The sequence below is a fragment of the Dictyostelium purpureum genome (assembly GCF_000190715.1).
Source record: "Dictyostelium purpureum unplaced genomic scaffold DICPUscaffold_2, whole genome shotgun sequence".
Classification (NCBI taxonomy): Eukaryota; Evosea; class Eumycetozoa; order Dictyosteliales; family Dictyosteliaceae; genus Dictyostelium; species Dictyostelium purpureum.
Window position 1 is genome coordinate 42,779 of NW_003519339.1, and position 14,220 is coordinate 56,998.

General features: G+C 25.5%; 5 protein-coding genes across 5 annotated transcripts; 3 read left to right on the forward strand and 2 right to left on the reverse strand.

Moving 5' to 3' along the window:
* Nucleotides 1-30: 30 nt before the first annotated feature.
* Nucleotides 31-334, forward strand: DICPUDRAFT_146592 (uncharacterized protein; the record flags this gene model as incomplete). Its single annotated transcript, XM_003282920.1, has 2 exons — nucleotides 31-43; nucleotides 114-334. 2 exons carry the CDS (start codon nucleotides 31-33, stop codon nucleotides 332-334), a joined length of 234 nt encoding a protein of 77 aa, XP_003282968.1.
* Nucleotides 335-1,110: 776 nt separating this feature from the next.
* On the forward strand, nucleotides 1,111-2,976 carry DICPUDRAFT_73961 (uncharacterized protein; the record flags this gene model as incomplete). The annotated part of the gene is made up of 1 exon (XM_003282921.1): nucleotides 1,111-2,976. The coding sequence occupies one exon, from the start codon at nucleotides 1,111-1,113 to the stop codon at nucleotides 2,974-2,976; it is 1,866 nt and encodes a 621-aa protein (XP_003282969.1).
* A 1,989-nt stretch (nucleotides 2,977-4,965) lies between these two features.
* On the forward strand, nucleotides 4,966-5,151 carry DICPUDRAFT_146595 (uncharacterized protein; the record flags this gene model as incomplete). Its single annotated transcript, XM_003282922.1, has 1 exon — nucleotides 4,966-5,151. The coding sequence occupies one exon, from the start codon at nucleotides 4,966-4,968 to the stop codon at nucleotides 5,149-5,151; it is 186 nt and encodes a 61-aa protein (XP_003282970.1).
* Nucleotides 5,152-7,159: 2,008 nt separating this feature from the next.
* On the reverse strand, nucleotides 7,160-8,038 carry DICPUDRAFT_73962 (uncharacterized protein; the record flags this gene model as incomplete). The annotated part of the gene is made up of 2 exons (XM_003282966.1): nucleotides 7,160-7,655; nucleotides 7,860-8,038. 2 exons carry the CDS (start codon nucleotides 8,036-8,038, stop codon nucleotides 7,160-7,162), a joined length of 675 nt encoding a protein of 224 aa, XP_003283014.1.
* Nucleotides 8,039-8,157: 119 nt separating this feature from the next.
* DICPUDRAFT_73963 (uncharacterized protein) lies at nucleotides 8,158-13,616 on the reverse strand (the record flags this gene model as incomplete). The annotated part of the gene is made up of 9 exons (XM_003282967.1): nucleotides 8,158-8,355; nucleotides 8,825-8,904; nucleotides 8,974-11,208; nucleotides 11,296-11,625; nucleotides 11,700-12,041; nucleotides 12,104-12,406; nucleotides 12,495-12,836; nucleotides 12,909-13,178; nucleotides 13,250-13,616. 9 exons carry the CDS (start codon nucleotides 13,614-13,616, stop codon nucleotides 8,158-8,160), a joined length of 4,467 nt encoding a protein of 1,488 aa, XP_003283015.1.
* Nucleotides 13,617-14,220: the final 604 nt, after the last annotated feature.

The following is a 14,220-nucleotide window of genomic DNA, read 5'->3' on the forward strand; positions in this document are numbered from 1 at the left end:
AAAATAACAAAGATAAAACTAAATTCTAAAATGTCAATTATTAGTAAATATAAAAAAATAATTTTATAATTAAAGTTTTTTATGTGTATCTTAACCTTTTTTTATTTATATAGAATCTATTTCATCAATGAACCCAGTTAACAGTGCTTCAACTATTTCTATGTTAAATTCATCAGGAAGTACCTTGTTCTCTGATAATGAATCAGCTTGTTTTGGTAATAGCTTAGGTGGTGGTTCATGTGGTTTCAATCCATGTTTTAATCCATGCAGCAGTGGAAACAGTAACATTATAAATATCGATATTGATATTGGTGGTCGTAGAAGATGCTGTTAAATTTTTTTAAATAAAATTATTAATCATTAATATTAATTTAATGAATTATATCTATTAAAACTATTATCAAATTATTTACATTATTATTTTAATTCTTTATATTATAAAAATAAACTTTTATAATTTTAAAAATAATTTTGCAATATTAAAGAATAAATAATCTATATTGATTTATTGTATTATGATTTATATAGTTTTTTTTTTACTTGAACTGACATATTACTAATGAATTTAACATTGAAATAGTTCAAGTAACAATACCTGTATTAAATGTTAAACTTTTTAAAATTGTTCCATTTTATTCCTCATTCTTCCAAACTCTATAATTAATCTTTACCCAACTAATTTTACCTGTTATTCTTCAACTAATTAAATTTAATAATGATAAAATTTTGATTTGGTTTTGATTTTTATTATTTTTAATTAAAAATTTTTTATTGGAAAAACTGGATAATTATGTATGTTTTTCTAAAATGAGGAGCTATTTTTAATTTAATATTTTAAAATATATGGTTATTTAAATGAATTAGACGATTAATTTTTAAAAAAAAAAAAAATAAAAAAAAAAAATTTTAAAAAATTAAATTTTTAATTTTTATTTTATTTATATATTTTATTTATCCTTTTATTTTTATCAGCTTATTTATATATATATATATTTTTACATCTTATCAAATACATATTTACATATTATCAATATCCATATATTTTCAACTTTATATATTTTTACAACTTATAAATATCAATTCTTTTATTTTTTTATAATTATATTCAAAATGAAATACGATAAGCAGCATTTAATAGATTTAACAAAAGATTTATCAATAAAATTATATTACGCAAGAGGCTTAAATATTGCCTTCTTTAATGAAGGAATAAAAACAGCCAGAAAAGTTATCAAAGAAATAACAAATTTAGAAATTTTAGCAGGAATAGAAGATTCCACCATAGAACCAACTACTTTGGTTTTAAATTATTTATTAGTCAACAATAATATAGTCAACGAAGAACAACAAGAATATCAAGAACAACAAGAAAATCAAGAACAAGAAGAAGAAGATCAAGAACAACAAGAAGAAGATCAAGAACAACAAGAAGAAGATCAAGAACAACCAGAAGATCAAGAACAACCAGAAGATCAAGAACAAGAAGAAGATCAAGAACAAGAAGAAGGTCAAGAACAAGAAGATGATCAAGAACAAGAAGATGATCAAGAACAAGAAGATCAAGAACAAGAAGAAGATCAAGAACAAGAAGAAGATCAAGAAGAAGATGAACCAATTTACGCTACCCCATCTCCACAACAAGAACAAAACCAAGTTCAAGAAGATGAATCATCAGATGGTGATAATGATGACAATGATTATAATTGGAGATGCTACCAAACTCCAATTATCCCATCTCCATCACCAACACCAATTCCAACACCATTTGAAAATACCCCACCTCAAGAAAATAATCAACAAGAGGTCATTAACTCACCATCACAACAAGAATCAAGCCAAGATAGTGATCTTGAAATCTATGCTAATTGGAAATCATTCCAAACCCCAAATTCACCTCCAAGATCAGATCAAAGCGAACAAGATCAAAATGAGGTCCAAGAGCAAGAATTAGTCCATAATAATCAAGAACAAAATCAAGAACAAGTTAATCAAGAACAAGTTAATCAAGAACAAGTTAATCAAGAACAAGAACAAATCCAAATTAATCAAGAACAATCCAATCACCATGAGGAAGAACAAAATGGACAATTCAATAATGAAAATCAAGAAACCGAAGAAAATCAACAATTATCTCATCATAATGAAAATGAAGAACAAGATGCAGAAAGATCCAACCAATCAATGGATGAAGAAGAAAATGAAATCATTTTTGGATATACTTGGAGAACATTATTCCAAGATAATTTTCAAGAAGAGGAAAATAATTCAGCCAATGAAAATAACCAAAATGATGAAAATGATGAAGATGATCAAGTAGTTCCAGAAATTAATGAAGATTTATATAATATTGAAGTAGAGGATGAAGAATTAAGTCAAGAAAGTCAAGAACCAATACAAGTTCCTTTACCACAATATAATGAGAATGAAGAAGAAGAACCAATCCATGTTTCTCCCCCATACTTTTATGAAGAAGAAGAACCAATTTATTCCACTCCTCCACAAGAAACAAATCAACAACAACATCAAAATGCTAATGAAGTACAAGAAGAACAGTTTCAACAATTTTTCCAACAAGTAGAACAGCAACCATTAGAACAACAACCATTAGAACACCAGCCATTAGAACACCAGCCATTAGAACACCAGCCATTAGAAGAACAACCATTAGAACAACCATTAGAACAACAACCATTAGAAGAACAACAACCATTAGAAGAACAACAATTAGAACAAAATATATTAGAATTTCACCAAGAGGGTCAGAACCAAAACCAAAATGATCAAGCAGAACAATTCCCTCCAACTCAATCACCACCACACCAAGATGAAGAATTCACTCCAACACCAGTTTTAGAACAACCACAAGCTCCACAAAGAAATGTTCATTTCAATCTTGATTTGAATATCTATTATGAACCTATTCCAACACCACCACTTACCCCAACACCACCACTTACCCCAACCCAAGAAGAATAATATAATAAAGAATTACCATCAGTCAATAAACAATAATCAATAATTAATAATCAATAAACAATAATCAATAATTAATAATCAATAATCAATAATAATAATAATAATAATAATAATAATAATAATAATAATAATAATAATCAATAATCAATAATAATCAATAATAATAATAATAATAATAAATAATCAATAATAATCGACAATAATCAATAATAATAATAATCAATAATAATAATAATAATAATAATAATAATAATAATAAAAAAAAAAAAAAAAAAAAATTTAATGTAACGCCGTCCAATGTACCACAATTCGAGTCCAGAAGAGTAGTAGCCGCTAAAAAACTGGATAATGTCAGGTATTTCCTTAATTGGGGGTATCTGGCGTTATCTAAGTTTCCTCATCCAGGGAGGGTGAGGTTTTGCCATTTTTTTTTTAAAAAACGATAGAGGGAACAATTATCTATCTGCTGATACCTTTGTTAGACCGTATAACTCAAATCATCAAAAGCTGGATTGATTTAAAGTTTTTTTTTTCTATGGAGCCTCATATAAAATTTTTTTTTAAAACCAAAAAATTAATGTGATGATTTTAAAAAAAAATTTGGGTTTTTTTTTTTTTTTAAAGTATTTAAATTAATTTTTTTTTTTTTTTTTTTTTTTTTTTTTTTTTTTTTTTAAAAAAATTTTTTTTAAATTTTTAAAAAAAACCTCTTTTTTTAAACTTTTAATATCCAACCTTTTTAAGTTAAATCCAACCCCCTGGTATAAATATATAAATAAAAAGTCAAATTATAGGTAAGTTTTAATTTATTTATTTTGTATCTTATTTAAAATTAAAGTTATTTTCTTTATTACGGAAAACAATATCAAAAAACCACTTAATAAGGAATTTCATCATAATGGAAGCTTATCGATTACCCCCCCCAATGTTTAGGGATAAATAACAATTTGAAAAGCAGAAATGGTTGAATGATTTAATTGTATAAGAAAATTATAGTATATTTTGGATGTCCTATTTCATATGTGTAACTAATAGATGATTCTAAAAAAGAATATGTAAAAGACAACTTATAGTGGTATACAATTGGTTTTCATATACCACATCAAAACAAGTACAAAAAATCAATAACAACTCGAGTCGAATACAAATCGGGTAAAAAAAAAAAGAAAACCGCAAATAGATATAAATATATAAAATTTAAATAAATAAATAAAAAATACATAAAAAAATAAATAAAAAATAAAAAATATAAAATAATTAAATTAATAAATAAATTAACTATTTGAATTAAAAAAAAAATATATAATATTTAAATTTTTATTTCTATTTAGTTGTTGATGCTGATGCTGATGCTAATCCAAATGTTAATCCTAATGCTAAAGCTGATACTAATTAAATTCTAATGCTGATGCTGATGTTAAATTACTTCTACACCTTTTATGTAAATTTTGAATTTAAGAAAGTATCCCAAACCAATCAAGATAAATCTGATGATTCTGTTAATAGATCATCCATTATGTGTATTATTGATGTCGGTTGTGAAAAAAAAAATCCAAAAAAAAGACGTTTTTATTTTTTTATTTTTTTTTTTTATTTTATTTGAATTTTTTATTTTTTATTTTTTTTTTATTTTATTTATTTGTTTTTTTTTTTTATTTATCCTTAATTTTTTGACTCACTCGAAAATCGAATATTAAAATTTTTTATTCAACTGCAGCAGGTCGGAGCTTCATCAACAGCAAAACAACAATAATGTTAAATTAAAAAATAATAAAACTTTTATTTTCTTAATAAATTAAAACTTTTTAACAATTTAAATCTAAATTTAAAAATTTTTTTATTTTACCAATTTTAACTTATTTATAAATTTCTAATACCACATACATATCTAATGAAATAATAATAAAAATTATAAATTGTAGTATATTTATAAAATAATTAGGAAATTTGTTTGACGAAATATGCCACATGAAATTAATAACACGAAAAATGATATCAGTATGGATCAAGAGCTCAAAGTCATTCAATCCCTCAGAACAACTTTGTAAACCAGTGACCAATGTAAATACATCGTCACAATCAGTCAAAGAAGATACAACCAACAGTGAAGCTCAAACATACACAGATCAACCTACCAAAGCACCTCCAATCATACCTCTTATCTTCAAAAAATAATAATAAAATTAATAAAACTATAAAAATATTAAAATTAAACCTTTAAAATTAAATAAATAAATGATTTAATAACATCGTTTGACCATAATCAGAATATTCAAATTGAATCATAATGATAATGGATTCTTTTAAAACAAAAAAACATACACATACAAAAACATATGACCATATTCATGTACATACACATACACATATACATACACATATACATACACATGAACATATACATTTGCACATACACATACACAAATATACACACGCACATGCACATAGATGAATATACACACGCACATGCACATGAACATATACACATACACATACATATGTACATGAACTTGAGCATGAGCAGCACATGCACATGAACATATACACATACACATACACATACACATGCACATGAACTTGAGCATGAGCAGCACATGCATGAATATATACATGCACATGCACTTGCACATGCACATGCACATGAACATATACACATGCACATGAGCAAAATATATGCACATGCACACGCACATGAACATATAAATATGCACATGTACATGAAAATGAGCATGAACAGCACATGCACATGAACATATACACATGCACATGAACAAACATATACACATGCACATGAACAAACATATGCACATGCACATGTACATTGGTATGAGCAGCACATACACATACATGAATATACACACGCACATGCTCATGATAAATGAGCATGGGCAGCACATACACACACTTGCACATGAACTTGAGCAGCTCATGCACATGAGCATATACATACATTTGCACATAAACATACATGAATATACACATGCACATGAACATATACATACATTCAATGCACATGAACATGCACATGAACAAACATATGCACATGCACATGAACATTGGTATGAGCAGCACATACACATACATGAATTTACACACGCACATGCACATTCACATGAACATATAAATATGCACATGAGCAACACATACATGAATATACACACATGCACTTTCACACGCACACGCACATGAACATATACACATACACATGCATATGTACATGAACATGAGCAGCACATGAACATACACGAACATGAACATGAACATGAGCAGCACATACATATACATATACACATACTCATTCACATTCACATTTACATTCACATGCACATGCATATATACACATATAAATACATACTCATTTAGGTATGTACATGCCCATACTCATACAGCACATACATGCAAATTAACATGAACATGCACATATACATAAACATATTCATATACATGCACATGCTTACATATATACACATACACATATACTAAACATATACATGCACATGCTCATATACATAAACATATTCATATAAATACATTTACTTATTCATGTGCTCATTCTCATACTCATCCACATACATAAACATATGAGCATATTCATGTACATGCATACACATTCACATACAAATGCAACACATACATGGGGATGGTAATACTGATACCTACCATTACACATCCCAATTCACATACACTTACATATACACATTTATATTCACATCTACATACACATTTATATCCACATAAACATACTCATGAATAAGCATTTTATTATATACACATTAACAAATGCATTATAATAGTGCCATAAATATACTCATGTACACACATAGAATAGATATTATTTTTTTTGGTTTAGATAATGTTGGAAAATAATAAAAGTATTAAATTAGTGTTCTTAATGCACTCGATAAAATACAATCCTAATAACAAATTAATGCTTTACCATTCTAAAGCCTTTCATTCAAATTAAAAATGTTGTCCCCTCTTAACAACAACTATAAATAAATATTATTTGGAAATATGGTTGACGAAATAAAAAAAAATAAAAAACAAATTTAATATAAAAACTATAAAGAAAAGAGATTATAAAAAAAAAAGGGTTTAATTTTATTATTACTTTTTTAATGATTATGGCCATGACCATGATGATTATGGAATTGAGGTTCGTATGGTCATTATTATTATAATTCTATTCATTATTATTATTATTGTTATTACTATTATTTAAAAGATTTACAAATTCAATCAAAGTTTTGTGAACTGAGTAATCATGTTTTAAGAATTTTGAAATTGATTTTTTAATCTTCTCGTTGTCAGCGTTTGAATCGACTTGAATTTTAAGAGTTGCTATATTCATTTCATAATAATGACCCCAAAAATGATAATTTAATAAACCTGGAGTACCTAAAATCTTTTGAGTAATTGAATCTGGTACATTGTAAAGAGTTTTAGCGGTTCCATTGATTAATGGTAATACAGATAGGAAAATTAAGATACTAATATATAATAAGCAAATGGGATCTGCTAAGGTGTAACCCCAAATTTGAATAGTTAAAGATAATACAATAATACCGACACCTCCTAGTGTATCAGCCAACTTGGCTGAGATGCAAAAATACACATCTTCGGTAAGTTGGTTGAATGAAAATAATATAAATGAAGTTGTAAGAGTTGATAATAGGAAACTTGATTATAATCAATATAAACTGGATGGTTTGATGGTGACCATGATTCAACGTTTTTAATACAAAGAGTACAATAGTTGCAACTAATGATCCTAAACTTGATAATTTATTTCTATGTGAATTACTCCATCCTTTAACTGCTGTCTTCTTTACCATAACTAAAATATTGTGAATTAATAAACTAAAAACTCCAATCATAAAAACCTGTGATGCGCTATGTCCATGAATTTAGATCCAAAAAATGGAATTAATAAATATCCGAAAATTAACATAATTGATGCTCTAGACCAAATTAATAGATAATGTATTAATAAAAATATAAAATTCCCTAATATTAAAATAGAACTATGATTTATTACCATATCAGTTGAAAGGAAGTACATATAATTGGATAAGTTGAGTATGAATAATCTGATGCTAAAATAGTGCTGTTTTGTATTATAAAAAAAAAATTAATATATTTATACCTTTAATAATTATGATAGAAGTTGAAATATTTTGTTTACCCTAATGGACCAATATATTTTACTGAACAATTCCATGTTAATACAATAAAAAGATTAAATAATGAATAATAAATAATCTTTTTAATTTGGGATGGTCTTAATTGTGATAATAAATTCCAAGGCTTTTCGGTAATTAAAGATTGAACAGTCGAGAATAGTAATATATAGAATGACACATTGATTACTGATAATGACTGTAATAAATAAAACAACATTATATAAAAAATAAAATTTTTTAATTATATCATAATTCTGGTGTTCCTCTTTGAAAATTCAATTTCACTGCGTAGTCACTTATTTGTATGGCCCATTGATATCTTTACCTCTTTGTTTTTTTTGTGAGATATTGCTTATATTTCAAACCTTCAAATGTAATAACTTTGCAATGGAGTGAACTTCTTATTGTGTTAATTAAAACTTGTGTATTATAATTCTTCCAAAGATATCTTAGTCTTTTAAAAATGGTTAAAATAAAAGTTAATTTTGATGTTATCAATTAATATGGAGTAAAGTAAAAGAGCTATTATTTTTATTGTTTTTATTGTTTTAATTATTACTTTTTAAATGTTTTTTAAACTTATAAAGTTTGATTTTTAAATTTGTACTCTTTTTATAAACAAAGTATAGTGCTGTAAGTAAAGCTGCAAACCCAACAACACCTACTGAAACGGCAACGCCAATTACCCACTTTCTTGAATCTTTACATTCAAAATTATAATCTGGTGAAATTAATAATGAAAAATCTAAATTAAAGTTATTAAAAATTATGTTTTATTATATTTAAAATATATTTTTAAAAAAGATATACACACCTGGATCGATTAAACATTCATCGCAATGTGGTAAGTTTAATGCAATTTTAATTGATTTTTTATCATTTGAAATGACATTAGCTACAATTGTTGTTGGTCTATTGTCTGATAACATTTTATCTTGGAATCTTGCATAAAGTATTCTATTGTTTTTAATAACTTTTAAATAGTTTATATTATTCATTAAATAGTTATTATTTGATGATGATTCTATAGTTGCTTCATTATCATCTTTATTGCATTTATTGTTGCTGTTTGATGAGTCAATTTGTATATCTGATGTCATTTGTACTTGCAATGTATTGAGATTGCTTTTGAACAACCAGTTTGAAATTGATAATGATAATTTGAATCCTCCTTTTGTAACTGTGAATTGATTACCTGCAAATGTGAAGTCTTTATCTTTATTGTTTACTTCTTCTATTATTAATTTTATTATTGCATTGGAATTATCCTCATTAATTCTTATTTGATTGAAAGTAGTGACTGATTCTTGTTTGTTTGCTAATATCCAGTTGTTTGATAAATTGAATATTGTTATTTGTTGATTGTTAAGGTCTAATTCTGTAATTGAATCGATGAATATTGAATATCCTATTTCTTGATTTTTAATTGTAACTGTTCCATTGTTATTGATTTCTGTTTCTGTTTCTGCTTGGTTATTATTATTGTTAATAATTGGTGATGAACAATCGAAACCAGTGAATTCTGAATTACATTTGCATGTACCTGTTGTTTTATCACAAATTCCATGTTCGTGACATTTTGATGAACATTCTATATCTGTGATATAATATGGATATATGCTACCACTCCATGTGATTGTATTTTGTGTGAAATTGACTTTTATTGAACCAATATTACCTGTTCCGATTGTTGTTTTGATTGATTCTGATGATATGATAGAAAATGGTAATGGTTTATTATCGATAAAGAGTGTTGCGTTATTATTTAAAGTTCCAAACCATCCATTAAGTGTAATTTCTCCACCTGTTGTTGATGATACTTGTGTTGATGATGATATATAGTGATTTGGTATTGTACATTGGTTTTCTGTAATAATAGTTGTCCATTTATTATTACAAATACAGGTCGATATATTTTGAATACCATTGCCGTTACAATAAAAATATGAATCGTATATAACTGGTGTTATTTTTATAGTATTTGAAGTGGTTGTTCCTGTACTGACATATATTTGATATGGTTTGTTTGTTGGTTTGATTCCTGGTATTAAAATAGTTGTTGAGTATTTCGTGGATGGTTGTAATGATATAAAACTTGTTGAACCATCGTATTTGATATAGGCAGAGTCTGTATCACTGAGACTTTTACCGTATAGCCATAGATTACCACCTTTATCAGTTATTTCAATATTGCCAGTGAGTACTGGTTCGAATGAATTGAAAGTTGTTGTTGCATAATAATCAAAATTTGATGTGATTAAAAGTTTAGTTGAATAACCACTGAATAGTCCGTTATTATTAATGAAACCATATACTGAAAATATTATAATTCCTGGATATCCGAATGCAAGTGGTAAATCTACAGTGCATTTGTATGTTGTATCGAATTCAGTTGATGATTTAATTTCTGAATAACATTCGATCATTTGATTATTTGAATTTGAAATATAAACAATTGGGAATGTGTTATTTTTTAAACCACTTTCAGGATCTGATGCTTTAAAATCAAAAGTGATGGTTGATGATTTACTGACATCGATTTCTTTTGAATTTTGTGATGTTGATGGTTTGAATAATACAAGTGTTGGTGGGGTGATGTCTGAAGAGGATGGACTGATTTCGCATTCTAATTTAATTTTATTGATTGTTGAATCTTGGATATAATTTAAAAATGGATTGGACAAAGATATATAATAGGTTTCTTCAGTATAAATACTGAAATAAGAAATTCTACCAGCTCTATCGGTTAGCTTTACTTCATCGATAACATAGTTTTGAGTAATGCATGGGAATGAAATGTTTAATTTGATGTCATATACACCTAAGTATAAATTACCTGATTTAATATTCTTTTCTGGTGATAGTGATATGTTGTAATGTGATTGATCAATCTGACCTTTTATAACAATATAGCCATTTTTAAAACCATTAATTTGATCTTCGATTGTAATGGTCCATCCAAATATACCATGTTTGACATTTAATCCATCAGCTTTATCTGGTAAAATCTTTGATATTTCTTTAAATAATGGTCCTTGATTATCCAATTCTGTAAATTAATATATGTAAAATTAATATTTTCAATATTTATTTTTAATAAAATAAAAATAAAAATAAAAACAAAAACAATGCTTACTTGTTTTTTTAATTAACAATTGTGTACTAAGGGAAGAGCTATGTAAATTCTGACCATAAACTGAAAACAAGAAGAATTGATAAGATCCAGGAGGACTATTTGCTTCAATATAAAATATAATTTGAAACTTTTTAATACTTTCATTCCAACTTGAATAAAATATTGGGTTTTCATTTTTAAGATATAAAGAATAATAATCGAGCATAGCAAATGAAGTATCTCTTGGAACATTTTCGGAATAATTAAAATACATAACGTTATAATATCGGTGATTCGAAACATCGATATCATTATATAAAAATGATACATCTTTAATTTGAGGCATATCAACTATTATAAAAAATAAAAAGAAAAATATTAATAATTTACATTTTTTCTATTGTTATATATTCGCTATTACTTACGTTTTATTGGAGGTTGGTATAATCTGGCTACATTATTTATATCATCAATTTTTATTATTTGGGTGTTTAAATCGAGAACAAATGAAGCTTGATCACTTAAATAAATTGAATCGAATTTTATTGGAGCTATCAATTCATAGTATCCGATACCATATAAATCACCACTAACAAAAGTTTCTGCTCCATAAAATATTTCACCATTAAAACCATTTACTTTTAAATGTTTGAATCCATATTTAATATTGAGAGTTAATCTTAATAATGAATTACCATTTCCTAAATTAATAATTTCTGAATCTAATATAGAAGGTTTGAATTTGTAATCATAAACAAATAATGTATCTAAATAGTAAAAATTAAAAAATTAGTAAAATTACTTTTTTAAAAACCAAAATAAATATTACCAATTGGGGAATAAACTATTGAAATAGATGAATAATATGATCTTAAGGAAATTAATAAATCTGTTTCTATATTTGTAGGTTTTACTAACGATGTAACTTGGAAATCATACGATTGTGGATTTGAATATGATTTTATATAACCATATGGAAATCTGGCAACATATGAAAATTCTCCTATTCTTGATAAATAAAATGGCGTAAAATCAGTTATAGGTTTGATTTCTGAAAATCCAAAAGTGACAATAGGCAAACCATTTTCATAACCTCCTAATACAGTTGACCATGGTAAAACTGATGATGGATCTATAGAAAATAAATAATAAATTTATTTTAAAGTTAAAACTTCTAAAGTAATTAATATATTATAATAATTAATAATGATTATGCATACATTGAATAAAATTTAGTTTTAGAGTGTTTGGTGTTACTTTAGTATTTATTGATTGTGATCGGTAAAAAAGATCGTAACCAAATTTTCCTTGAGGTTTCTCTATTTGTGTGAGTATTGTAGTTGCACCTGTTTCATCTGAACTAACTGGAATATATAGAGCAGTCAGATTGGTTTTAGTTCCAATTTCAAAACTATATAATGAGTTGAGGAATAATTTATTTAATGGTTCTTTTACTTTTAATGAGAGTACTGCTCCATAATTATAACCCATTGCATCATAGTTTTCTAAACTTGGCTCGTTTGGATAAGATCTATCTATAGAAAGTGTATATTGTTCAGTTCCTATTTAAAAAAAATTTATAATTAATAAGTTGCTATATAATGAAAAATAATTTTAAATATTTAAAATTTTACCAAATGGTGATTTAAATGAAAATATTCTAGAATTTTGTGGTGTTGAAATGTTGACTAGAATTTGGGAAACTTGATCATCTGGTATTGAATTGAAATTTAATCTTAATGAGTTAAATGCAGTTGAATAAAAATATTGACCACTGTTATAAGAAAAATAGAAAAATGATGCATCCGGATCTAATCCGTTTATCCTATAAACGCCAGAGATTGAATTTCCTTCAGTGTAATAATCACCTATCAATTCAAATGATAGTTTATCTAAATCAACATCTGTTTTATAACAAATTTAATTTAATATAGTAAATTATAAAATTTTATTATTTAATTTAAATCATACATACTTAAACACTGAAACTCTATACTAAACTCTTTATATTTTAGATAATTTGTACCTATCTTATCATAATTAATAACATATCTTGTAACTTTTGCTGAACTGTTATCGAATATTTCTGATGTAGAACCTATAAAATATTCTGGACTGCTAAAATCTACATTGCAAGTATCTAATGCTTCCTGTGGTATACATAATATTTCAAATGCAAATTGGCAAGTGATAAATTGATAATTTGAATAAAACTTATAAAAAGTATTGGGAGGTGAAACATCTTTTAAAAAAACCTCACTGCAAACTAAATTATTAAAAGATATTAATTGTAATAATATTAGTAATATAAAACTTTTAAAAAATTGTTTATATTTTAACATGATTTGTTTTAAAAAAATAATTACCGTTAAATTTTTTATAGAAAATTTGGTTTTTTATAAATACAATAATAACACGCTTTTCTTGTGAAATTAAGTTTGAAAATTGAAAAAAAAATCAAAAAAAAAAAAAAAAAAAAAAATTTTAAGAAAAAAACACTTAATTTTAAAAAATTTATAAATAGATTTCGAAATACGAACATTTTTTAAAAAAAAAATAAATATCTTCATCTTGATATTTATAATTTTAAAAAATTTCAATCTTCAACATTTGATTTTGGAACCATTCCACAAAATCATTTCTCTTTTTCCAACTTAATAAAACGTGTTTATATCATTATAAATAAAATAACGAAATAAATAAAATTTGGTTTTTTTATAAATTGAAATATAATATTATAATTATTTTAAAATTTATTTTTTTTATTTTTTTTTTTTTTATTTATTTAGTATTTAAATTGATCAAGTATTTTTTTTTTTTTTTTTAAGATTGTAAAAGACATCTCATCAACTTGGGGATACTTTTCGTTTTCTCTTCTCTAAGTTCTTGAATAGTATTGTATTTAAATTTTTATTATAGACCCAGCCAGGTAACCGAATGTCAATA